Source organism: Dreissena polymorpha, chromosome 16 (assembly GCF_020536995.1).
Source record: "Dreissena polymorpha isolate Duluth1 chromosome 16, UMN_Dpol_1.0, whole genome shotgun sequence".
Lineage (NCBI taxonomy): Eukaryota > Metazoa > Mollusca > Bivalvia > Myida > Dreissenidae > Dreissena > Dreissena polymorpha.
Window position 1 is genome coordinate 17,410,781 of NC_068370.1, and position 26,487 is coordinate 17,437,267.

A 26,487-nucleotide genomic window follows, 5' to 3' on the forward strand; every position below is an offset into this window, starting at 1 on the left:
CTTTTGCTTTTGGGTCGTTCAATGGATGTCTCCACTAAACAAAAATCCAATCTAGGTGGGTCGTCCCTGTTCAGTGCAGTGTATGGTATTTACGTACTTTTTAATGTAACCGTATGTAATTATATGACACCAAATAATACTTTGAATATTTTGTTCTTTTACTTGAATACTAAACTGTGACCTATCATTTTCAAATATAGATAACCTTATAGGAAATAAATTGTTAATGAAAAAAACACAAATCCGTCGGTACACAATGTTAACAACATTATAATATTGTCCGAAAAGGCCCATTAAACTAGTAAGACAGTGCCTTGTAGATTTCGAATTTATACATATTTATAAACATGTGTGTCACTAAATCAAATAACAACAAGTAAGTTGATTTCGTTTATGCTGTAATTTGTTGAAATTTAATAATAATTTCATTTAAACGACACTTATCAAGAACAGGTATTTAACTGATAAGAAAAAATATATAAATAATAATATTGTGAAACAATTCGATTAAATATTTTAATTCGGTAAAATTGGATTGTTTATAACTATATTATATAATTATAAATTGAGATAAATTGGAAACGTATAGTTTAATATAATTTTGATCTCATTTAAAAGTAAGATCAAGCTTATTATTACACCGTATATGCTTGACTTAACCATCAAAATATAACGCCATATACAATGCCAGTCCCATTAACTGAGCAATGATTGTATAAAGTCAGTAATGCCATGCCTTCGAACATAAGCACCAAATTACAAAATAAATCAAATTATTTTAATATATATATCAACTTATTTTATGTAAGACATATTCAGAAATGGCTGATTTATGAGGCGTCTTTAAGTTTATTCATACACACGATTATTTACAACAGCTAAAGAGGTTAGTTATTCATGCCAAAGTTTCGTCTAAGCCGAAGCAATCCACGTTGTGTTAGGGCAGACTTTTATTTTACTGCTTAGTCATAAACATTATCTGCCTGAAAAAAAACATATTCACTTTATTCGTGTACAATATTATCAATGACTTGACTATACCTTTTTCGCACATGGTGTGTAAATTGTTATACATTAACAGCTGCTTTTAGGTAATAAATAACAAAACCTGTTTGCGATAAGCGGTCTTGAATATTGGTAATAATGCAGTGTTTGAATGTTAAAAGTTTATAATTGTTTTTGAAACAAAAAAGTAATGTATGATGTCTCAGAAATACTCATAAATCAAAGAGTTTTACTCATTAAAACACAATCAGTGTCTTAAAATAAATATTATAAATCCAGATAAGTTGATGTATAGTATTATTTTTATTTTATATTATGTAGTTTTTTGTATTGTTAAACATATAATATCTATTTATTTATATAAAAAAGGGCATACGTTTTATCAAAACATGCTTTTGTCTTCACTTGATCTGATGAAAGCGCACCCAAGTCATCGGTTGAACTATATTATTGGAAAGAGCGCAAGTAACAAATAAATAATGCCAGCCATGCAACACATTTGCATGCACACTGACATTGACTGGGGAAACCTATTTAGTTTTCACTTAACAAATCTATAGATCATAACCAGATAGTCCATGGAGAATAAAGAATATATGTGAATGTTATGTTGAAGGTTTTTGACACGCATTCAAAATTAGTATTTTATCCCCATCATAAGAAAGGTGTACATGAATCAATCAAACAAAACGTTTATCTTGTACAGTACTGAAGTTTCCTGTATCTGTTATTAATAATAGTTTCACTTTATTATTAAAAAAAATGTATTCCTAGTTGCTCCTTAAGTACAACTATTATATTGACCGACTACCTTCTGGTTATCAAATACATTTCAGCATAAAAATATGTGATTTGTGAGAGCTAGACTCACCGATTTACCAAATAAACAACACAGAATGTTTTATCTAAATTGATAAGAAATACTCGTATGTAACGAGAGCAATAATTTACGTTTCAAACACAACGATAAAAGGCGATTTTAAGACCATGTCGTTGAGTTAAATATATGCTTTTGTAGTTTCTTGCGGAAATATTTAAGATGTACGATTCGGGAAATAGGCGGTTGGGAATAAACGCGAGAATTCACAATGAAATCAATGCAATTTCTATAATGGAAATATGTCAGTTACCGGAAGATGTATTATTTCAGCACATTTTCCGAACACCAAATAAGCATCAGTCTAAATGAGCAAACAAAATTGACATTATCTATTTTAGGAAAATGATTGTCGACAGCAAGATAATTTTGAGGATATTAACACCGATTTCAATACAATTTGTGTTATATCTGGGACATAAATATAAAGCGTTGGTCCGCATTTCCTTGTGATACAAAAAAAACGTTAAATAAAACGCAATCGAAAACATCTTAAAGTTTAAAGACTTTATTTCGTCGCGCATACAGGCGCATGGATATAACAGGTGGTAAGCGTGTGACAATGGTATTAATGAGTAAAAACATTATTTTGAATTAAAAATAATCAAATAAATTTTTTTTAAATCAACTTCTCTGCAAAAAAATCACTATCAAATAGTTATAAATATATTTGATAATGAAATAAATCAGAAAAGTTGATACTTCGTTCTAATTTAATTGTTTTAATTCAAAAAGATCTTTTTTTCTTATTAATATCATAGACATACGCTAACCACCTGTGATGACTTTTAGCTTTTACCGTGAGTAGAATGCTTCCTTTGTCGATAGTGATGTTTCTGCGAGTTTCTCAACAGAGCTCACATTATCATATTATAAGATGCCTTTTTGTTTCAAGAGTGTTAACTCATCGCCATTATAAACCTTTACCTATTTCAAGAGTGTTTAATCATCGCCATTATAAACCTTTACCTATGTCAAGAGTGTTAACTCACCGCCATTATAAACCTTTACCTAGTTCAAGAGTGTTAACTCATCGCCATTATAAACCTTTACCTATTCAAGAGTGTTAACTCATCGCCATTATAAACCTTTACCTATTCGCGGAGCTATTCATTGGTGAGATTTCTTGATTATAGATTCAAAACACGATGCATAAACCTAAAGCTATCGATAACCCTTATTTCATGATAAATAGGCTTTTCCTTTACTGTTTTGGTGACAACATCAATCTTCTTACAGAACGAAATGTTCTTTTCCAAGTTATGACCTCTATTACTAAACGTTTTAATAAATTGATGACTGTCATGTCCAGATATATTGTGTAGCAATACTAGAATGAATTAAAGAAGTTTAAACCCTAAATTATATTTTGAATGTGCTGCTCATCTAAACTTTTCAGTCAAGTGACAATGATCGCGAACTATCGTCGTTGCCATCTTATCTGAACTCGCCTTAAGCACCTTTGCATATATGACATGTGGTTGCAGCATCGTATTCAGTTTTATCATTTTAAGTGAATATCATTTTCTTGGCATATTAAACTTGTTGTAAAGATCCTTAGCGGTTTGTTCAACAGAGTTAACAAAAATATAAGCGAAATCATCATGTGCATTCTTAGCTGAATACAATACAAGATCTCGATTATACAAAGCACCCTCGGAACATACTAGGTGAACTGTTCGATATCCTGTTATGCACCTTTAACAATAACACATTTTATAGTGACAGGTTTCCGTTCTTCCTTATGCTAATTTGATAAACTTTCTTATGAAACAATAAAGATTCGAAGGTCGCATAATTTCACACATGAGCACTAGATTTATTTTTTTTCGTCGATCTTTACTCAGGAACTTTACAACTTAGGGCCTAATAAGTCCTCAATTGTATTGTTTTACTCAATAACAACTTTTTCAATTTTGTATCCCGTTTAATACGCTCCTCATTTTCTTTGATTAACCAGCCGCTGAAATGATGGTTGAGGTGTAGAGATAATTTTAGTGAAACTGTGGATGAACTCATGGTTGAAATCGAAATGCGCCAGTCGCTCAATCTTGCCTCTACTCAAACTTCACGCATATGCCGATTTATAGCTAGCAAAAACAAATATTTAACATTGAAATAATTTCTCTGCACCATTTAATGTGTCATTTAATGTACCAATAAGCATGTTAGAACAGTTATCAGTATTTGTATATGCCATAAACATGTTGATTAAAAAGAGAAAACTACCATATAACTAAATAAAACATATTTTAAGCGATTTGTTGGCTAACTAAGCTATCGCTCAAATTTATATTGAAGATATTCAATCACATCATATCATTCAAAAATGTGGTTTTTAAAGTATGCTTGTTTTAATTACTTGAATTCAGGTTTTCTAACAGTAATATATCCACTTATTTCTCCATATAACAGTTTAATGAATTAAGTTCGTGCTTGTAATAAAGACAATACAAATGTTATAATTACTATGGATTATATGCTACATATCTTTTTTTCCGTTTTATTGAGCATAGCGATAAAAGTCGCAGACACGCTTGCAAAATGAGTACGCGTCAGGAAGAACATTTCATCTTCATTCATTTTAATTTTGCGTTTGTTCATAATTTTAACAATTAGTTACAGCTCATCCTAAAAATAGCAAGAAAAAAGCTAATAAGAGTGGATTGATGACATAATTTACATAAGACATAATAAAGCTAATAGTCAAAAACATTAGCATGGTGGCTTGAGAAAGGTATAGAATCGCCTTGTGGTGATCCAACAAATAAAAAGTATGCGGGAAATACACATTGAAAACGTTACCAATCAAGATATCATAAGCCGAATGATTTATTTTTTTTTGCAATTGCGACCCCAGCTGTTCTGAACGTAACCTAATTCAACCTATTTGGTTGCATAAAGTGAACGCTTTTGAAAGAAAATCCAGTCATAATCATCAAGTTGTCGGTGTTGTCCGATTCTTGGCCTTTATCGTAGGGCGATGTTGATGACGGTCAAGCAGTATTTTGGATTTGAATTATGTCGTATAGCGGATATAACCGTTGTTTTCTTTAACACTTTCGGCACTTTTATGGAAAAAACGTAATCAATAGTAGTGGTGTAAAATACCACACAAACACATCAGCCAACTTCGCAATTTTAGATGCGTTTCGTTGTCCGTAGAGAAAAAGCAGAAACTGGAATCACGACTGTAAGTAAATCGCCTTATATTTTATACCAACTATTGAATATAAGAGCGGTTAGCCTAAATTCAAGTCTGGACGAATCTAATCGGAATTCCTATCAAAATGTAACTGGCTTTAAGTAGACGCAAAATAACAATATTCATCAGTTGCTATGACGATAAAAAATGATTATGCTAGCGATGTAGCTCACTTTTCATATATATGACAGTAAAACTAAGACATTGTCGGTAAATAAACAAACATGGCCATGCATTATAGGATATTATATACGTAATTATATACGACAAAAAGACAATGGCAATAAACAAAACAAATAAATACACACACACGCACACTCATTATACATGCTATGAATTTCATTAGTTGTATGTAATTTCTATAATTACTTATATAAAACAATGGATCCACTCAACATTGCGAAAACAAATAAATTTCATTTTAGAAAGCTTCTATAATTATCATTTTTCTTAATTTCTGAGGTGCGTGAGACACTTTCGTGATAACCTAAGCATCATTATGTAACCATTTACTGTTAATGAGATCTTAAATTTCATCTTGTTATATCTCCAAACGAAGTAAGCGTTGAATTAAGTTATCGTGATTACTGAACAACCGTTCCTTATTCTATTTCAACTTAAAGTTATGAAGACAGTGTTTACAAATGTCGCGTGCAAACTGTAATAATACATACACACCTTTTAAAGAACCCATGTGGGCTGTAGAAATGTCGACACGTTTGGAAATTAAAAAAACAACCGCGACAGCTAGATTTGTTGCGTTCGCTTTAGAAAACCTACAAACAATGTTCCTAATTTTAATTAGCATTGTGTGAAAGTAATACGCGTGTCTATGTAAATTACAAACGAGGATTGTAGAGAACATGATGTACATTGTCGAGCAAAATATAAAAATAAATTTGCAAATTAAACAAAAATGAAAACATCATATACATTATAAAGTTGGTCACATACCAAAGACAGACTATAAACCCGAGCGCCGTATGCATTACACAAACGACCTTTCTGAAAAGAAATTTCAATGGGTTATCGAATTCAGATTATCCATAGTTCAAACAGGTATTGTCATTTCTATTAAAAACATTTGTTTTATTGGCACCTGATATTTTTAGTGTCACAGTGAAAATAGAAATTTAACCAAATGTTCCCACATAAAAATCACATAATTGAAGTACGCTGTTGTTTTAATAAGCATGATTAATTCAGTGAGAGAACTACCTTGGCAAACATCGGAATCGCATTTGTCAACGATGCTAGCCGGATGTTGAGCTAAAAGCAATCGTATTCTTCACAGAAATAATTATCTGTAACAACAGTTGTACACTCAATGCCCCAAATCAATAGATTATGTTCTGTTCTTTTTTATATGAACTATAACAGGTATATAGTTTAAAACTGACAGACAAACCTTTTTAATATTTTTGGTTTCGCATAATCCAGCGCTCCAGCACGGATTGTGCACTTTCTTTAAACTTATTAAATTCCATGTGCAATTTCTTAAAACGTATTAACGTCAATCTCGAATGCATGATATGAAAGTCATTACGCGGTCAGCCTTTCTGGCCGTCTTGCCTTAAAATACCGAAATAGGCTACCGACATTTACCTGTTTGCGTTAAGCAATACATTCGGACTTTCTAACAAAATATGTCGCACAGAAATATAAATACGTTATTAGAATGTGTGGAACGAAACTGCCTCTTAATGATATACTAGCAACCATAGTTTTTCTATCTTTAAAAACTAACCTTTGTTAGATATATATAATATACTATGGTATGGCACATATTAAATGATATTATGTAGTATCATTTTTATCGACGTGTACCAATACTAAATTGATATTTCATACATGTGTTATATTCTTAAAATACCAGCAAACATGGGTGCACTATGTATAGATTATATACTGTATAAACACGAATTAACACTAATACATGTAAATATCCAATACACTATATAACAACCATTTCATTCGGTAGATAAGTAACTAACAACGGAAAAACATTAAACGTATGTATCAATTTCATTATTAATAAACGTAAATTGTCAGCCCTTATTTCAAAATCATATTATAAAATATATTTCTCGGTCGCTATTATTGTGCTTTTATCGTTTTTGTGATGATTGTTTGTCCCGTACCGGTTGTCTAATCGGAATATTTGAAGGCAACTTGGAGGCATCAATAGTTCCTCAATGATACCGTATTCTGTTTTTCTCAAATAATTCAGCGAATCAAATGACGCTTGTATCGCGTTTCAGTAATAATTACGTCTCTCTTTTTTCAATACTCCATATCGTCACACTGGCAAGTTGTGCACGTATTTTTGCAATCTTCTTGCAGACGTTTTCATTCACGATGATCTTTTATAATGAAAGAAAAAAAGGTACGAATTAAATTACTGGGAAATGAGAAACGAAATTGTAAGACACGATTTAACAATTTACGTACATACGATGCCCCAATGAACGATAAGGAAGCGTGGACTGATGTAATTGCAGCAGTTAATTTCTTTCTTCAGGGTCCTAATTATTGTTTTTATTTTTCCCCTAAAGTTGTTTTGCAAAACCTACACTTATTGCCAGATACATTTTCATTTTAAACTCATAGCAATACTTCCGTTATATAAAAAATGAATGGACTCAAAGTTGCGAGCCAAAAAAAATGTGCTACCAAACAAACATTACAATCATCTCCCCTCATGTATGAGGTGGTTGTGATATTACTTTAAACCATTTAGTGTTAAATTTTCAAATTTGTTATAACTACAAAAAAAGTTAGCAGTGCATTAATAATAAAAATAATAAAAGCTTTATTTACAGAAGGTTACACATAAAGACAATGACACATTATACATATTATGCAAATGAATCAATACTTTTGTACAGTGTGGCCTTCTTAAAATAACATACACAAATAGGTCTATAATAAGTATAACATTCAAACAATATTTTCTTACACCCATACATAACACACATAGATAGACACACATGAAATATTATTGATTATAATAATAATAATAATAATAAAAGCTTTATTAACAGAAGATTACACATAAAGACAATGACGCATTATACATATTATGCAGATGAATCAATACTTTTTTACAATGTGGCCTTCTTAAACTAACATACACAAATAGGTCTATAACAAGTAAAACATTTAAACAATATTTTCTTACACCAATACATAACACACATTTTGCCTTTTAGACAGAGACACATGAAATATCATTGATTAGCGAAAAAGACAACAACAACATATGACATATTATTGATTAGAAAATAAATGTGCTTTATATTGCCTTTTAAAAGCAGAGATAGAGCATAACATTCTTATTCCAATCGGTATACTGTTCCAAATATCCATGCTATGGTATGAAAAAGCTCGTTTCTTATAACCTGTATTTGCTTTGGTATTAACAATATCGCTATGGGTGGTAGATCTTAAGTTATATTTTTGATTTTGAGAAAAAGTTATAATATTATTTAAATATTCTGGAGTCTGATTGTTGACACATTTATATATCAATATGTCTTGTAGTATTTACATCTATTATTAAACGAGAGCCAATTAAGCTATAAAAACAATTCTTTGGATGGTGTTCTATTTGGCTTTTGTAGAATGACTTTCGCTGCGCGTTTTTGTAAAATATTCACTTTTTTAAAATTGGTTTTATTAGCGTTGCCCCAGATCGTACAACAGTAATCGAAACATGTTAGAATGTATGAATTATGAAATAATTTCTTCATATCAAAAGTGAGATAATTTGATATCTTTTTAGTAGAGTTATTTTACTGCTTATTTTAGAGCATGTTTTATCAATGTGTACTTTCCATTGCAGATGTTTGTCAATATAAAGTCCTAAAATGTTATGACTAGTGACATTTTCAATAGCATTATTATCTATTTTTAGATCAAGGTTGATATTCTTAATTTTTTGTTTTGATCTAATAAGCATGCATTTTGATTTATTAGGGTTTATCATCATGTTATTGAGGGTGCATCATTATTGTATGGAATAAATATCATTTTGTAAGTTAGTTTGAATTTCTGAAGGATTGGCCCCTGTAGCATGTAGTGTCGAGTCATCAGCATACAAGTCTATGTCTGATTGGTTTAGTAATAACCCAATATCATTTATATAAATTAGAAACAAGAGAGGGCCCAGAATAGAACCTTGAGGGACACCACTCTTAATAGTAAGAGGGGTAGAAAAACTAGTTCCTAGTTTAACGCATTGTTGTCTTTGACTAAGATAAGAATGAAAAAGGGACACGGTACCATCCGAAAAGTGATGAAGTTTTAGTTTGTATAAGAGAATTTCATAATCTACTAAATCAAAAGCTTTTTTCATGTCAATAAAAACAGAACCAATACAATTACCGTTACCTACATCTTTGAGCCACTCATCAATAAGTCGAATCAGTGCTGTTTGGCAAGAATGATTTTCTCTAAAGCCTGACTGATGTTTATTCAACACATTTGTTATTCGAAAGAATTTTTTCAATTCATTTGAAAGATGTCTTTCGAATATTTTGGATATAGTTAAGCTCTGGTAATTAGGAAACGACGATAAATTTCGCTATTTAAACTAAAATGTATATCAACTTTATTGATAAATTGCTGTTCTCATCTGTGAAAGAAGATACGCACCCTGCCATGAACCCAGGTGGGCTGTAGAAATGTCGAAAAGTTTGGTGTAATGCAGAGCATTCGAATAACTCTGCGATTAAACATTTCTCCTTGACAGTTGTTATCTTCCATCGACTATTTCTGCGAAAACCTTGTACCTAAAGAAGGCGATGGTACGAATAGTGAGAACTATTCGACATTGTGTCATTCAAATGTCAGAGCTTATCGTGATTCTGCTTTTTGACGTTTTGAAGCTTGTCCTGTTTGTTATTATGATTGCGTTTTCTTTGACAAATATTCTTACAATGTTCATTGCCTTTTCCTCATACAAATCGTTAACTAAGGAAAGATGATAACCACTAATACATGTAAGTTTGTTTTAATGTCAAATCGTACAACTTATACCGAAAGCGTAAACAAATAATGGTAGCAGACTAGTTGTGTTATAAAAGAGTCTTGAATGTCCATCTTCAAACAGATAAAGCACTCAAATACACATTTTTATCATAAAGTAACTAGACATATTTTCTGTTCTCGTGAATAAAGCGCCCGTATTAGTAATGCTTTTCTCTTTTGAAAGATAGTTGGATGAAATCTTACGATAAAGCTTGTCCGTATTAAAAATTGCAATGATTTGTGGTTTAATATGTGATTTTAAGGTTGTCAATACATGTTCACACTTTTAACAACTCATAAAAAGCAAAGTTCTCTGCTGGATTTTAAGTGTAGTCTGATATTTTTTCTTAAATAGTTTCTTCTATAAGATGGATTATAGTATATGCAGTAGATTTTCGACTGGATATTACTGTAGTAAATACAGATTTATGTACCCAATATGTTGAAATATGAAAACATCTTGCGAATCCTGATAATTTATTTAGTAACGTAAGGTAGATATTTTCGTAATTATCTAACAAATTGCACATTAAAATATATATTCATTTCTATAATGTTTTAAATATCATTCAATCAAAAGTATGTGTTAATCTATTTCATTTGATCGCATTGTATGCAAAGTGATACGTCACAACACAAAGTAATGATGCATTAAAAGAAGAAATACACGTTTCACCTAAAAGATAGATCAGCTGAACACATATCGAATGAACGAATCAATCACATTGCAACTTACAATCTTAGACTAAATGGTTTACAAAGACCTTAATGCGGAATTCTCTGTTTTAAGAATAGAAGATTCACGGCCAGTTGATAATAGCCGGCGCATGTAGAGCGATTGGTCTCATTCACAGTTTGTGTAGCGTCCTTGATACGAATGACAACCATACAAAACATATGTACTAAATGTCATGCAATAAAAAAGTCATATTGTGTTGGCAATGCGATCAAAGCACGAGGTAAACTCAGCTGTGCACATGTATTCTTTGCCGTTCAGACTTATTCGCCTCTTTAGATTCATGCTCAACACTGCTCTGGAACAACGATCTTAGTATGGATTAGGCGGCTTAAAAATACATAAGCGTACATAGAAGGAAGAAAGAAACACTGCATTAGTAAATTAACAACAACTTTGGCAATATGCTGACGCTCCGCCTAATTAATGCTCTTCAATATCCTAGCGTGTTGCTGCTGCCAATACTTCTCTTTGTTCTTTAACGACACAAACAACATTTACAACACAGTAATAAATATAAACGGATTAGTTTGAAACTCTTGTGTTAACATTTCCCTAACAATAAACAGGCAGTAATAATTATGTGCCTTAATCCGAACTGGACTGAAGTTCACATCAATTATCAGACCTCAATTCTTTGTTATTTGCATTACCAATATAAGATGAGCTCTAAACATTGAATTTTTTGTCCCAGGGTTTTTACCAATTAGAATCAAGATGTTTGTCGTTGAGCATGAATGTGGGGTCACCGGATAACATCACTCTTTTGGAGAAATTCGCAATATGTTGAATGATTTTGGTGTTCTTACCATGGGTTGAATTTCTCTTACACGTTGATTAGTGGAAGAACTATAAAATGGCTTAATCACTAAAGCAGGAATAATAGACACCTGTCTAAGCTAGCTGATATTTGTCTTGTCATATCTGCGTCTCACACGTATCGGACGTTGCAAATAGAACACTGTAATAAGTCTATGCATTTTGTAAAAAACAATCTGTCCAGATAATGCAATCTCTTGCACTGAAGAAAAAAGTTGGGCAGCGCTACAACGTGTTTTAAGTTACAAAGTGAGCGAAATTGCTATGTGACCAGTTTAATTTGTGGCCACCATTTATTCGATAATAATTGACACGAATATTCTTCTCACCGCTAATGACAGTTTTTCTTCAACTTAACCTTGAATCTGCTGTTACGAGGTAACCACTGAATAGCCTGTAGGCCGTTGTCTCGCAAATACTGTGATGTTTTCGCTGTGAATTCTAGATTAACTTGTGCCGTTGAAATTGATTAAAAAAATCACGACTTACATACAAGACCGGGCAAAAGTTTGACATTGACATTTAACATTATTGAACATGTGTGCTTGCATTGGACGATTATGCATGGTTAGCCTGAATCCGATGTTCATGAATCTAGGTCAGTGAGAGACGCAACATTTAAATTACCCAAATTTTCTGATCTAGTGACCTACTTACGTAATTTATTGCTGACGAAAGGGCTTCCTCTATCAAATGTTTATGGATAAAGGTAATACAACAATGTAATAACCTTAATACACTGATCTAAATAACCAACCATGACCTTAGTACTTATTATGAGGTAAAACAATAACAAAGATAAAGATGTTGAATCTCCGAAACCTTCTTCTTGCAATTACCTATATGAGCTGACCTAAAAAAACTAGACCAAACTACTAACAATGGGCTGATCTGGAGGTGAAACTTCTTGAACTCTTATATACTCATTTGTTTGTTTTGTTTTGTTGTTTTTTTTTTTAATTATTAAATACAGATTATTTTCAGTGGATGTCTCTGGAGGTCCGTTATTTGTCTTAATTCAAGCCAAGTGTGTTCAACAGAGAAATTGTCTATCAATACTTTGCAAACTGCACTGACATAAGCTTATTTTTAGTCGGTTTGGCAATATTCGTGCACGTTTTATATTTCACAGAATTGAACAGTTCAGCTTAATATTTTAATAAAGTAATGCTGCTTATACCATCAGGTCCTGATGCTTCGTCAAAGGAAAGAGACTTAAGAATGTCATAAACATCGATATCTGTGATGATATCAAGCTAGGTATTGGTAAACAATTGGGCTAACCGAGTCTCAGTTCGCAATGCCAAACTTTTAAGCAAATAAGCAAAAAAGCATACAACGTGCCACGCCTGTTCATCACGATTGATTGCCCTTACAGACGCACGAGTCCCAATATGAATTGTTAATAGACAGTTATTTCTACTAGTGGTTGACAAGGTTGCTAATATATGTCATTTGACAGTTTAGAATATACGACGGTATAGTATTGGGATTTTTTATTACCACTGAGCTCATTTAAAATAAACAGGTAAATTATATATCACAAGATAAAACATAAATATTATTAATAACGTATTTAAGGGGACACAGCAACCGTTTAATTCATAGTCTGTTAAAATTTTTATTCAATACATGATTGGATCGTTTCTTGTGATATACAATTATATATCGTTATTTTTATGCAGGTACAAACACTTATTACATGCGATTAGAAATATGCTTCTGGAGTTAATCGTTACTCCATCATGAAATTCTGATAGAACCCATTTGATACAGAAACGTTAAAGAAACGCTCTGTTATCAGTACAATACACTGTGAAATGACGTTATGGTTTTGATGCTTTGACGTTTAGAGTCCCAAACAATGTAGCCAAATGTTGAAAAATATATTAATGGAGGGAACAATAACATAAAACGTATCGTATTAAATTTTCTATGAACACTTTTTAGGGAAATTTTAATTCGAAAATAAAACTTATTCTTAACAATACTAAATTACAGAAAGGATTTTTTTATAATTATAAAATTGTTTGTTGCAAACAAATTCTAATAAAACCTATTTTTGACAATACTTAATTGCAGACACGATTATTACTCATTATAAAAGGGTTCGGGTGCAACTAAATAAAAGTAAACAATCATTAGTGTATTTATATACGTAACAGCAATTTTATGTCTTTAGGACGACAAACAATTAACCCAAGAACACATATAGTGACAACATATGTAAAAGGTTCGCTAAAATCTCTCCAGAGTAATCACCTACATTTTTTAAGATCCGTTATTCAATCAATAATTAAAGAAATGCTTTAATTTCCATGTCAACAACAATCAATATTTATCCATCCGCTTTATCTTCGACTTATCTGCTTTTTGCACCATCGCTGAAATATATAAGAAAAGAAAAACGTGATTATGCCCGATCACGACAACGTGTTTCCTACACATATTTCGCAGTGTCCAATACATACATATTTTGGGTTACTTTGCATAAAAATATCCACAGGTCGGACTGTCATTTATTCCCTCAAGTTCACACAAATCATTTATATTTACACATACAGCAACTTATATCAGGCCATTTTGAAATACAGATTGTAGTAATGGCTTGTTCACATGCACGATATGTCCTACATCTCAGTGCTCTGCATCTTGGAAAACTGTGTAAAGATGTAAATATATGCCAACTGATACTTAATAAGAAGGAGGTCTGATTTATAAAACCTACGATATTTACTAAGACTCGTAACGGATTCTTAAACCACAGCTGCTTAAGAGGACTGGCAGATGAACCAAATGGGCTGAACGATACGGGTCATTGGTCGGTAAACCGTATATTGTTAACAAGTCTGGTTACTGATTTATAAGCCTCAGATGCTGAACAATACGACTCACTGATCTATAAACCAATATTGCCACAAAAAACGGGTAAATTATGCCTAATCTACGTAGTCATAATAATACGGCTCTCTGATTTATAAACCACATATGCTTAATTTGACGGGTTACTGATTCATAAACAACATATGGTTACTAAGACGAAATACATGTACTGATTTATAAACCACAAATGCTTAATCAGACGGGTCACTGATTCTCATGTGCTAAATAAGACGGGTCACTGATTTAAAAACCTTACCATCGGAATGTCATGTTTTCCTTTCTCTGTTTCACATCCACACTCTGCACCACACAGGTCACATACGCTCGCATTTTTTGCACTTAATGGTAGGTAAAACACTGTCATCTCATTGCCTGAAATTGAATAAATAAGTGTCAACGTCTTCACGGCATGTTAATCTTTTACAATGTGTGTATTACTTACAGCAAAATACTTCTGTATTACTAGTATGTTGTAATAGTATTGCATTAGCCAATAAAAAATATACGTGTGGCGGTCTTTGTATATATGTTTGTAATTTTGAAAACAAATATTGCAAAAAAAACTAAAATAAAATACAAGATTGTATTTTAATAAAAATCTAGTTGGGTTTTATGGAAGAAGATATAGACAATACCAGAATCTATAAATTGACCGCCGCCATATTGGCTATCACGTGACCCCGCCGCCATCATGGTACTGAAGAATTTGACAGATAACAGCGCTCTACATGGGTGACATGTAGAACGCTGTTATCTGTCAAATTCTTCCCGTAATGTTTTAGGCCGAATTTGCTGTATTTTTAAAAGAAATCCTTCCAGTTATGCCATTGCTTAAAACACAATTATTTCTTTATTGAATGTTATTATTCGAAGATAATTAAAAAGGTTATTTCCGCATATAAATTCTGAAGTAAACTTTCTGCTTTTTAGCGTTAATAATTCCGCAGATGTTATTTAGCGAAATTTTTTAAGATTTATGGCCGAGATATTTAATTTATTTGAAAATCAGATATCTGTCTTTGATTAAAACATTATTATTTCTTTATAAAAAAGGTATTTATTTCCAGATTTACTCATTAAGAAAATGAATGATTCAATACCGAGACAGACTTTTTTTATTGAATAGTACATATTTTTGTTTTCCTTAAGATTTATAAATTCTTTAATAATATTTCTTTTTGTGTATCATATTTAAGGTAATGTTAAAGCTCTAGCCTCAATAAAAAAAAATATTTCAGCTAAAATTGGTCCGGACATTTATTATAAGCGAAACTCTGTAAAAGTTCATGTAGTGGCAATCTTTTCTTATTAAAAAGTATATGGTTTAGTCTAAAACTATGTTGTTTTGTATTACTATATTTTATTTAAAAATCGCTTTCAAACAAATATCTCTAGCCGGAAAATATGTTTGTGATTATAAATGAACTAGTCCAGGGGATATTCATTAGAGAAGATGTGTAAGATGTCAGAACATGGCAGTTTTTTAATTGAAAAGTGAATATCTGCTTTTGCTTATAACTTTATTTTGATTTTATCATTTCAATACCATTCTAATGTTTAGAATCAAAGTTTATAGCCTGAACTGTGTTTGTCTTGTTTTAAATATTTACTTAATTGTTTGCTTGCTTACAATCTAAATCTACGATAAAAATGCTTAACAGGGCACATATGTAGTCATACGTAAACTTAAATAGTTCCAATAATGTTCGCTACATTCCGTCAACGTATTCATTTCTTTCTTAAATGTTCACTATACAGTTAAGATTGAAATAAACTATTTACACACGAACACAGTGATGTTTTCTTGCGGTAATTACGGATTGTCAATTAAAAAAATTTAATTTAATTAATTTATGGTAAAAGAAACACCATCTGCGATTGAGAAACGAAAGCATTCCCTCAGTGGGAGACGATGTCCTAATGGTGGATTACAAGTGTTATTTGTTATGTCTGTGACACCATATATCACCACATGTGTAGATGCTGTTATTAAGATAAGATACCATGTGTCACCTTCTAAGAACATGTCAAATGACAATAAAGGCCTAACTCATGCTGAGTTTTATCAGAGACTCAGATCTTCGTCTATGGTTTTATGACTCTTAAACAATGCAGATGGACCTGATAAAAAAAAATTAATACGAACTGTTATATGATTATTGTATCGATAACAGAAACCATCAAAATCTTCAAATACATTTACTAAAATCGCGTCACTTCGTTTTATTGTTCAATGGCCTAAGCAAACATATAGGTCCCTGCATTGTTCTTCAGTACCAATATGGCGGCGCGCAGGGGCGGTAATCCGGGAATAATCGATGTCTGGGATTGTCTATATTCTAGAAAAATAGACAATTTCAATACTTGGCTCGTAGTATTCATATGCTTTGGCTTGTACAGGCTTCATGTTGGCCACCATGCTCTCTCTGGTCATGTGAATGTCCGTACAGGTATCAATATAAGTAACCTTAAAAACAAGATATTTGGATTAAATCTCCATTATAAGCGTCTGGCTGTAATTAAAGTTAATCCATGTATATATATATATATATATATATATATATATATTTATTTATTTATTTATCCTATCGAAAGTATTAAGAACATATTTATATGAGGTGTATATCCTTCTTCCAGAAGTGTATACTAGATTTAACGATGCTATATTGGCGATGAATGCACGTATTTATAAGTACACAATATCTTTAAAAGTGCGTACCTCGTCATAATACAGGACCACTTTCTGGTCTTCGATTTCTGTTCGTTTCAAGAATCTATTCTGGGATATTTTCGACATCAATACCACAAAGCCAGACGGTATACCAACCTCGACAACAATCATCCCGCTGTGCTCATGCCTTGTCCAACTGTATTGACAGTGGAAGTACTCATGGTTAAACAATTGCATAATAAAATACATTCGCATACCTTAATCTACATAGTGTTTAGTGTTTGTACAAGTCAAGGACCAAATATCGAAGCAAAATATCACATACATCTATTTGATTCTGTTGATACTGTTAATACACATTTACCTGAAACTACAATTGAATCTACGTTTTAGTGTGCCTTCTTTCGATTGTCATAACTATCCAGACGTTATGACGCAGAATCGAAATTCTAATGAGGTCCAACATGGAGGCATCAATATACGACATTCCAAGTTCTAAATGGATGATCATTTACCGAAGACGAACTTTAAGTGATTTGTCTAGATAACATAAGGATGTATCCTAACAAATTCTTCACACGTGCAAATTTTAATAATATTTATTTTATTGGGTGTGCAAATGCGTCAACATCTATAAGTTAATCAAACACAAAGTGTATAAACAGAAACGCTGACTTTGCATTTAAGTTCAAGGGAAAATTATGCAGTCATAATTTGCTATATTCATGTGTACGGGTAAATGAAAATGTTAGAAACACTTGACAATTTTCACAATATTGATTCGAAAATATTCAAAACTAGTGGTATTTCGGTTATTGCTCATCTTCGGCAATTGGCCTTTAACACATACAGCAAAACTTTGTGTTTAAATGCTTATTTAAATATTCAACATCTTGTTTTCATACACAATGGTCGATATCAACCATCGCATTAAGATTAATGTATCGTGACATTTATATTCAACTGTTAGTAGTTGAAGATATATAAAAGTTATGATAAAAATCGTTTATATATATTTGGTTTAATCCTAATTCAAATTCTTAGTAAGTAATTTCTCTAATCATCTACTTTCTTCAAACGTATAATAACTTTTCATTCTTAAAGGGTATTTAAAAACTATACCTTACACACGATCGCACAATGAAACCTTTAAGAGATTCTGAAGAAACATTGACCGTCAATATTATGTCTTTGTTTTCCAGATCCATGAATACATTGTAAAACAAAGAAACCTGAAAAAAGAGTATAAACATGTTGTAAATACCAGTGCGATTAGTTTATGGCTAGGGAAATATGTTGTATAACAGTCAAGCATTCAAAATCTAAAGAAAACAACATTTTGCTAAATGGAATTAACAAAGTCAATAATGAACATCTTTTTCAGATATAAGAATATTTGGTTTTCTATAAACATACTGTTATAATTGCTGCCGAGTCCTTCACCCCGGTAGCACGAATAAGTATTTCGTTTGTGTCTGTTGCGATCTGAAACAAGACAAAGCACAATTAAACAAACGGTCGTTTTGTGCAACAGTAAAGTCTAGCCAATAAATCAGGACGTTAAGTTAACACATAATTTGTTTGTAAACAGTTAAGCAAAATTTCTATATTAAAGGTTGATTGACATATAAGTTACAAATCGTCATCCATATAATACAACAGAAAATATGACATACGTCGAGTGTCTGAACGACCATGGCATTGCTTGGTATGATTCGAAGTTTTTTCTGTAGAATCTCAGAGTCTTTGAAGTTCAGCCAGATACTTATGTCAGTTGAGGGTCTTTTGCTCAGCATGCCGTACTTTGCCAGCGATTCCAATGCAATAACAGTATCCTGAAAAGTGTCGAGTAATTCATGCACTGATTGTTTGAATGAATCGTTGCAATGTCCCGCTGTTCCAAGTTAACTTCTCGATTGATTGTGCAATATATGACCTGTGTATTTGGCAATTTGTCATTTATCATAAATAAAGGACTGTTACGCAAAAGAAGCTGTAAACATAAAACCAGAGATGAAATACTTTGTAACTTCTAACGTACTTTCATTCTGGCAACACTAAGTATTCTTAATGTATATATGAACTTGTTACATGTTATTTTGATGACAAAAACATGGCTCTGTACAAGTAATCACACTTCTGTTACGGAACTTAATTAATCAGAAACCTGACCTGAGTAGATATAAATCCTCCGTAAGGATTTCGTTGTGTAACTATCCATTTTTGTATCATTGCGCCTGTTCGCTTGTCGCCGACAGAGGAATAAGCAAGAAGTGCATACGCCGTGATCTCTATGGAAACGGCCTGAGTTGATGGGCCGTAATGGTACAGCGACAGTTGTGGTGCAGCTTCTTCCCAATATATCATCCCTGTAACGAATATAATATATATCAATTTAAAGTTCTTTAATGATTGGCAATATCAAAATGACATATTGCACATCTGTTTTTGGAAAATGTGGGACAACGTGTTCATCTTTAAACGTGTCTTTATAGTGGGATCGAAAACAATAACAACACTTAATTCATTAGCTGTATAAAAAACAAAACAAACAGCAAAGAGAATTTAAATCTTATTTTAAAAGTCTTCTTAAGTGCAAATGGTGTATACTTGTATTGAAAGAGAAAAGGTTTCGTAAAAACTATGCTTGTAAGAGATTTGTTCAATACAGTCCGTCAATTCTACAAACAAACTACCACATGTTTCTTTGTGATAAATAATACATGAATGATTTGCATACATTGTTTCGTGCATATAAACACACATTAGAAGTAATGCTTTAAGACAATATTACCTCCTTTTGTTTTGGCACGAGATTTCAGCATTTGTAATGCTTCTTCGGTAAAATCGGACTTCGCTAATCCCAACGCGTACGCTGTTATTGCGATAGTATACAATGATGTCTGGTTATTCAACTGGTTCTCTAGATATCGGACAGATGTATCAATGCCAATGTTCAACTTCGTCTGTATTGCTGTGTCAAACTAAAGGATAGGACATATCGTTTTTACGAATGTCAATAAAACATGGAATGTATCCATTCTTTTGGATGCCCCTAATATATAAACTCCAATGCATGGAATTCAACTTATCAACAATGTTGTTAAAGAACTTAAATAAAAACAAGGGTTGTTTGTAATACACGCATGCTCCCAAAATGGGCTGTCAGTTGTAGTGGCAGCCATTGTGTGAATTCGTTACAAACCATTTTACTGTTTCAAGTCACTCTGACCTTGACCTTTGACCTAGTGACCTGAAAATCAATAGGGGTCATCTGCCAGTCATGATCAATGTACCTATGAAGTTTCATGATTAGGCCTAAGCATTTTTGAGTTATCATCCGGAAACCATTTACTGTTTCGAGTCACTGTGACTTTGACATTTGACACAGTGATCTGAAAATCAATATGGGTCATCTGTCAGTCATGATCAATGTACCTTTGAAGTTTCATGATCCTAAACCTAAACATTGTTGAGTTTTCATCCGGAAACCATTTAACTGTTTCGATTCACTGTGACATTGACCTTTGACCTAGTGACCTGAAAATCGATAGGGGTTATCTGCCAGTCATGATTAATGTACCTATGAAGTTTCATGATCCTAGGCCTAAGTGTTCTTGAGTTATCATCCGGAAACCGTTCTACTTTTTCAAGTCACTGTGACCTTGACCTTTGACCTAGTGGCCTGAAAATGAATAGGGGTCATCTGCCAGTCATGATCAATGTACCTATGAAGTTTCATGATCCTAGGCCTAAGCGTTCTTGAGTTATCATCCGGAAACCATTTGGTGGACGAACCGACCGACGGACGGACCAACCGACCGACGGACCGACATTTGCAAAAAATATACCCCCTCTTCTGCGGACGGGGGTGGCATCATAATAAGAACACAACGAGCTGCGTTTGTATTTGGTTTTATATTTGATCACTAACAGTATTAATTCGTCGATTTGATAAAAATGTATTAAAGTTCATTATAATAGCATGATAATGTACAACACGCTAAGGACTAGTGAAGCTAGCGTCTACATGAATCATGCAACCGCATCAATGGTGTAACTTACTGTGAATGTGGACTGTGACGCACGTTTAGCTTCCAATAGAGCAATTAACACGAACGCTGTAATTCGCTCAACCGTGCCACTGGAACCGCCCTGGCATATTGAAATCCCAGAGGACATGTACACGTTTAACATGCATTTGCACATAAAAAGAGTACTAAATTATATAGTGCCTCTACATTAAAAGATTAAATTTCACCAATAAACTTTAATATTGCAATCGCCTACAAATTATATTTGACCACCTGAAAAAGATTATTATGATTATTAGAAAAATCTTAAGAACTTATTAACCTGCATTTCACGGTGTATGACATTGCCTTTTTCTAAAAAACTACCGTCACTGTTCTGGGTACTTAGCAGGTACTTGGTCGGATTGATAACAATAAGGTCGTCAACGTCCACGTAAAACGTTGCTACCGAGAACACCTTCAAGACGAATGACGTCAACCTGAAATGGTACATATTTGTGAACAATTCTCCAATAAATATGCAATAAGTTTAAATAAAAAAACCTAGAATTAATAGTATTTAAGACAATTCAGATTGGCTGTAATGTCGCATCTCAAATTGTATTATATTAAAATTCGATGGAGAGCTTGACATGCCGTTTTAATAGTTTACAACAAAATTTCATTCAACAGTAGAGAACAGTGAGTTTAAAGAAAATTAAATACGTTGAAAACACTCTGCCATTTCAAAAAGTGTAATCAATATTTGCAGTCACATGTTTAAAGTTTAAATTTAACACTTATATTTTCGATATTTTTGGATTTTTTTCTGTATTGAATCTCAGCCTTTTGCATTTCAATTTCGACTTAGACTTAATACATGATGCACAAACGAAGTCTTACGTACCACGTGCTTCCGGTTCCTGCTCCGCCCCAGGCACTAAACGACCAATCAAAATGCCTGTAATTCAACTGACGTTGGATTCCTAGGAATATCACAAATTACCATGACATTTTGAAATAACAAACACTATAACGCATTTAGAATACACAAAATAACATGAATAGCTACAATAAATGAATAATATTTTCATATATTTTGAACATCATGCTTACCAATTGATATAAAACTTTCCGCTTTGCGTTTAACGACATCATCTAGTCTTCCTACAGATGTAAGGTACATTAGGACAAACACCGATGGAGAGGTTGTGACCATATTTTGCTCGCCACAACCGTATGGCTGAACAACCAGTTTCTGCAAGTTATCTAACGTGGGGCCCATGATGTCGCCTAAAATGCAGGACGTGTGCCGGAGGATAAACAAGTGCGTTCAGTACATTTCTAACTTTTCTACATAAGCATTATCAGAAAACAATAAGTTCTAAATTACACAAATGTATTTTACCTAACAATGCTGTAAATTACTCTTGAGGTTATTGTGTAACAGTAAGCGAACAAACAGAACATTGTCAGCAAGAGGAATTAAACCCATCATAATTATCACTTTAGATTTTCCAAGGATGTTGTGGTCAAAGAACCGCAATAAGTTCCATATGTACAGCTAATCAAACTATGTTCTAAGGTAATGGTTTTAGTTACAACAGTCAATTCAATTATTTGTATGCGGATTTTACTTTAAGTATGTTAAACGTACAAGAACACCAATTGGCATTATTTAAACATATCGCCTTTTTTCTTAATGTTCTGTAACCTTATGTTTTAACTTTCACACCTAATCTATTCACTCTATAGCGTTACCGTTAAGGGTGATGCGTGTTCGTTGAGAACCGTCAACGACATTCGGTGGATATGACACCTGCAGGGTCTTTTCAAATACGGCGGTCTCAGCTAAATCGATGAGGACAGGATAAGCAACGCTACGCGGAGCCCCTTCTGCCTTTCAACGATAAAACATCAAAGGGGAGCTAGTTTATGTTCGTTGATATTTCACTATTTCACAAGCACACAGCAAAAACCAAGTGCGCCAAGTGAGCCATATAAATCATTTACATATGTTAACGCGATAACAACAACCTAAGATAAATCACCTGATGGTTGCCAACAATAATTTTCAGATACCATACACGTGTAAGCAGATCTTATTTTTTGTGATTTCCTTTTCTACTATTATATGACAAGTTCACCGTCGGATTTGATTAAGTGACACATCGTGAAAAAAAATAGTATTTAAGCTCTCGATATAGATTGGTGAATCATGTATTTTGATTTAAATAAAACTCATTGTTTTACTGTAACCACAATAATTTCTCTGCTGAAATCCTTAAATCATAACATGCAAAATTGCAGCGATAGAAAAGTGGTAAGCAAACATATCTCTGACTTTAAAAATGTCTATGATGCGGCACATTGCGCATCTTACCAATTTATCTTATACAATTTTACGGGTCTTAATAACAGTAAAAACGTAGATATGCTTTTGGGTTCGTGACAGCAAATCAAGCACATACTTATGTTGAAGATTTTACTTCTGATATGTAAAGTAATACATTTATACTCAAAATGGGACGGATAAAGTTATTTGAGATTTTGCCATACATTCAAAAGGTGTCTGTATTTTGGTTAAAAACAACGAACACGTATCAATATTTATCAATCACCGCAAATGAAATTAAAACGAGTCTATTTCTCAATATGTATTATTAAATTAAACATGAATGACAAACATACTACCGTATGCACAGAATACGGTCTTATAAAAGAACGCCTATCATTTCTACATCCAAAACACAGCTTTAACCGTCACGTACTCATTTATTTGTGTCAGAACCATCACCAAAAATAGACACACAAAAATGAATTAATCTACAAGTGTATGGATTCATTGGACAGGACCAAGCAATCTTACAGCTTCTGTTATTGTTAAAGAAAAGAAAAAGGTGGGTTAAATATTATATAAGTGTTCATGTGAAACATATATGAAAATAACATGGCTAAAAATATAAGCGACTAGCTATGGATATTGTAATTACCATGGTATATCGTCAAAAGATTAACTAACACAATTGACTACTTGTTAAATGTATCCCGAGTAAATATGATAACAATTAAAACAATATTTTCCTTGATGTCTTCAAAAATAATAAATTGTGTGTTGAAAACCTCTAAAATATCAATAGTGGTAATATTCTGGATATGCCTTTATTTTATATTAATAATTTTTAAATTCATAACAGGTATATTTATATTAATAGTTTTTATAAAAGATGTATTTGATTTGAGAGTTATGAAAGAAAAAATTGTTGGATTTATATGTCGGAACAAACATTAACTTTCTATTGTACTAAGGATTAGCTTACATGTGTAATGAATATAGTAAACATTTTTACAAATATTATAAATTCTGACTATTAAATTCAAAGACGAAGTAGCTAGCCTTAAAAAGGTAAAAAAATATTTATGAAAAATTCATACAAAAATTAACATTCAATCAGGCCACAGAAAATACAGATCAGAATTCTTTGATAATGACTGGAAAACATGCACATTTGTTTGTGTTTAATGTAACTAAGGATATTAATCAGACGGTTCCAATATAATATAGTGCATAGAATCCTAGGAACTAAATCACTTGCGTTAAATATGAACATTTTTTGCGGATAATATATGTACACTCTGTAACAATCAAGTAACAAAACTGCGCTCTTGTGCTGGTACTTTCCATCAAACCAAGATATAGTTAAATGTGTGTTCAATATTTTTGATAAAACTAGACCTACCATACCTACCATCAGGCAGACATGTAAGTGTCTATTACTTGGATTTACAAATTAGAAACTGAATAATTTCAACAGTGCAGCCTCGAAATAAAAAAAGTGTGGCTTTAATTGAGGAGGTAAAAAGAAGAGCTTTTAAATTATTATTGGTAAATAGCATGAAGCAAACGTTCGAAATATAAAAAATATCAATGCAAACTGTTCGTATGTTCTACTGTGCAATGGTATTTAGATATACAGGCTTTCATGAGAAATTATATATATTATTAAATGCAGAGTATTAGTTTTCGCAAAATGTTTTCAAGTATTTAGTTGTATGTATCTAATTGTTCCAATGCGACGATCCCAGTTTAAATGATTTCCTGTTAGTATCTGTATTCAGTTCTTAAAGTAGTGAATAAGAACAAGAACTTCTTTTTTGCTATAATGTCTAGAAAATAATTTTTGTGCTATGTTGTATATTAATTTATCTAAAACCTCTAAACTAAGCAACTTTAAAGGGTATGAACATTCCAACTAATCTCTTGCCTGTATATAGCGTGCATAGGCTATTTGTAATAAGCTGAGGTAAAATTATAAATTTGCTCAAATAAAGTGTAGGCGTTTTGTTGTTATTTTTCTGAACCATGTAATATAAACAGTTGTTTTTCCTGAATTTATGCAATTTTAGATAAAAGATAAGCATTCATTCGCGTATTATGTTCACGTATATATATCGATCATTAGTTATCTATGTGCATATTTTATTACCTTGACTATCAACTGCTTGATGACTGTGTCTTTGAACAGTTTCGAATCCGCCTCCAATGTCAGCTTGATTTCTCCTATCTCAGTCGGGACGATAGGAAAAAATACGGGGGTGGCTCGCCCTGCTTTAGCCTATCATTACATACCATGACGTTTGTATAAACGATACAAATAACATTTTGATTGGATGAAAGTTAATTTATAATCTTATTATCATTCTTATATTTCAATTGTATATTAAAGAAAAAATAGAAAATATAAATTAACACAGACAATGAAGTGTTTTGTTTAGCAATATTAATGTTACAGAAATATATGTCTAATAGGAAATTTCAAAATTCATTGTGACAAATATTGAATATTAAATTGGAGGCCTAAGTTAATTATTTGTAAGTTATATTTATACCAGTATGCAGTCCACTAGATTACCGCATCGCTCGACGAACCGTACTGACTTCCCACGCTTGGAGACGGCAAGTCCTCGAAATGAATCGCTCTTTCGTAAGTTCACAAGGACCTGTAAGAAAGCATGGAAGTTCGTTTATTATGCCACGACTGCATATTTACGTTGGAGACGCTGACGTGATATTTTTAAGTGTTATCGGATACCCATCCGATAACACTTTTAGGCTCCGCCCATTAATGACATTGTTTAACTCCGCCCGAATTTGAGTTCATCATTCTAATTTCTAGCGTTCCATGTTTATAATACTAAGTCCCGCCCACTCGGAGAACTACTTTATGTAGGCGTGGAATGTCGCTC

The 26,487-nt window shown here is 32.4% G+C and overlaps 1 protein-coding gene across 3 annotated transcripts in view; it reads right to left on the reverse strand.

Annotated features, from left to right (window-relative positions):
• Window positions 1-13,154: 13,154 nt before the first annotated feature.
• LOC127862286 (ovostatin-like) overlaps window positions 13,155-26,487 on the reverse strand; it is a 46,686-nt gene continuing 33,353 nt past the window's right edge. For 2 of the 3 annotated variants that reach the window (XM_052401354.1, XM_052401353.1), the window contains 16 exons: window positions 26,131-26,241; window positions 25,728-25,856; window positions 23,002-23,140; window positions 22,357-22,533; window positions 22,148-22,226; window positions 21,584-21,740; window positions 21,293-21,382; window positions 20,022-20,211; window positions 19,400-19,596; window positions 18,904-19,062; window positions 18,644-18,712; window positions 18,350-18,459; window positions 17,276-17,423; window positions 16,921-17,023; window positions 14,813-14,928; window positions 13,155-14,057 (listed from right to left, as the gene is read on the reverse strand). In XM_052401354.1, the coding sequence (XP_052257314.1) occupies window positions 14,025-14,057; window positions 14,813-14,928; window positions 16,921-17,023; window positions 17,276-17,423; window positions 18,350-18,459; window positions 18,644-18,712; window positions 18,904-19,062; window positions 19,400-19,596; window positions 20,022-20,211; window positions 21,293-21,382; window positions 21,584-21,740; window positions 22,148-22,226; window positions 22,357-22,533; window positions 23,002-23,140; window positions 25,728-25,856; window positions 26,131-26,241 (2,007 nt within the window). In that variant the 3' untranslated portion in view covers window positions 13,155-14,024. Of the gene's footprint in view, window positions 14,058-14,812; window positions 14,929-16,920; window positions 17,024-17,275; window positions 17,424-18,349; window positions 18,460-18,643; window positions 18,713-18,903; window positions 19,063-19,399; window positions 19,597-20,021; window positions 20,212-21,292; window positions 21,383-21,583; window positions 21,741-22,147; window positions 22,227-22,356; window positions 22,534-23,001; window positions 23,141-25,727; window positions 25,857-26,130; window positions 26,242-26,487 lie in introns of those variants that run through there. The other variant, XR_008040532.1, reaches the window with a different exon arrangement.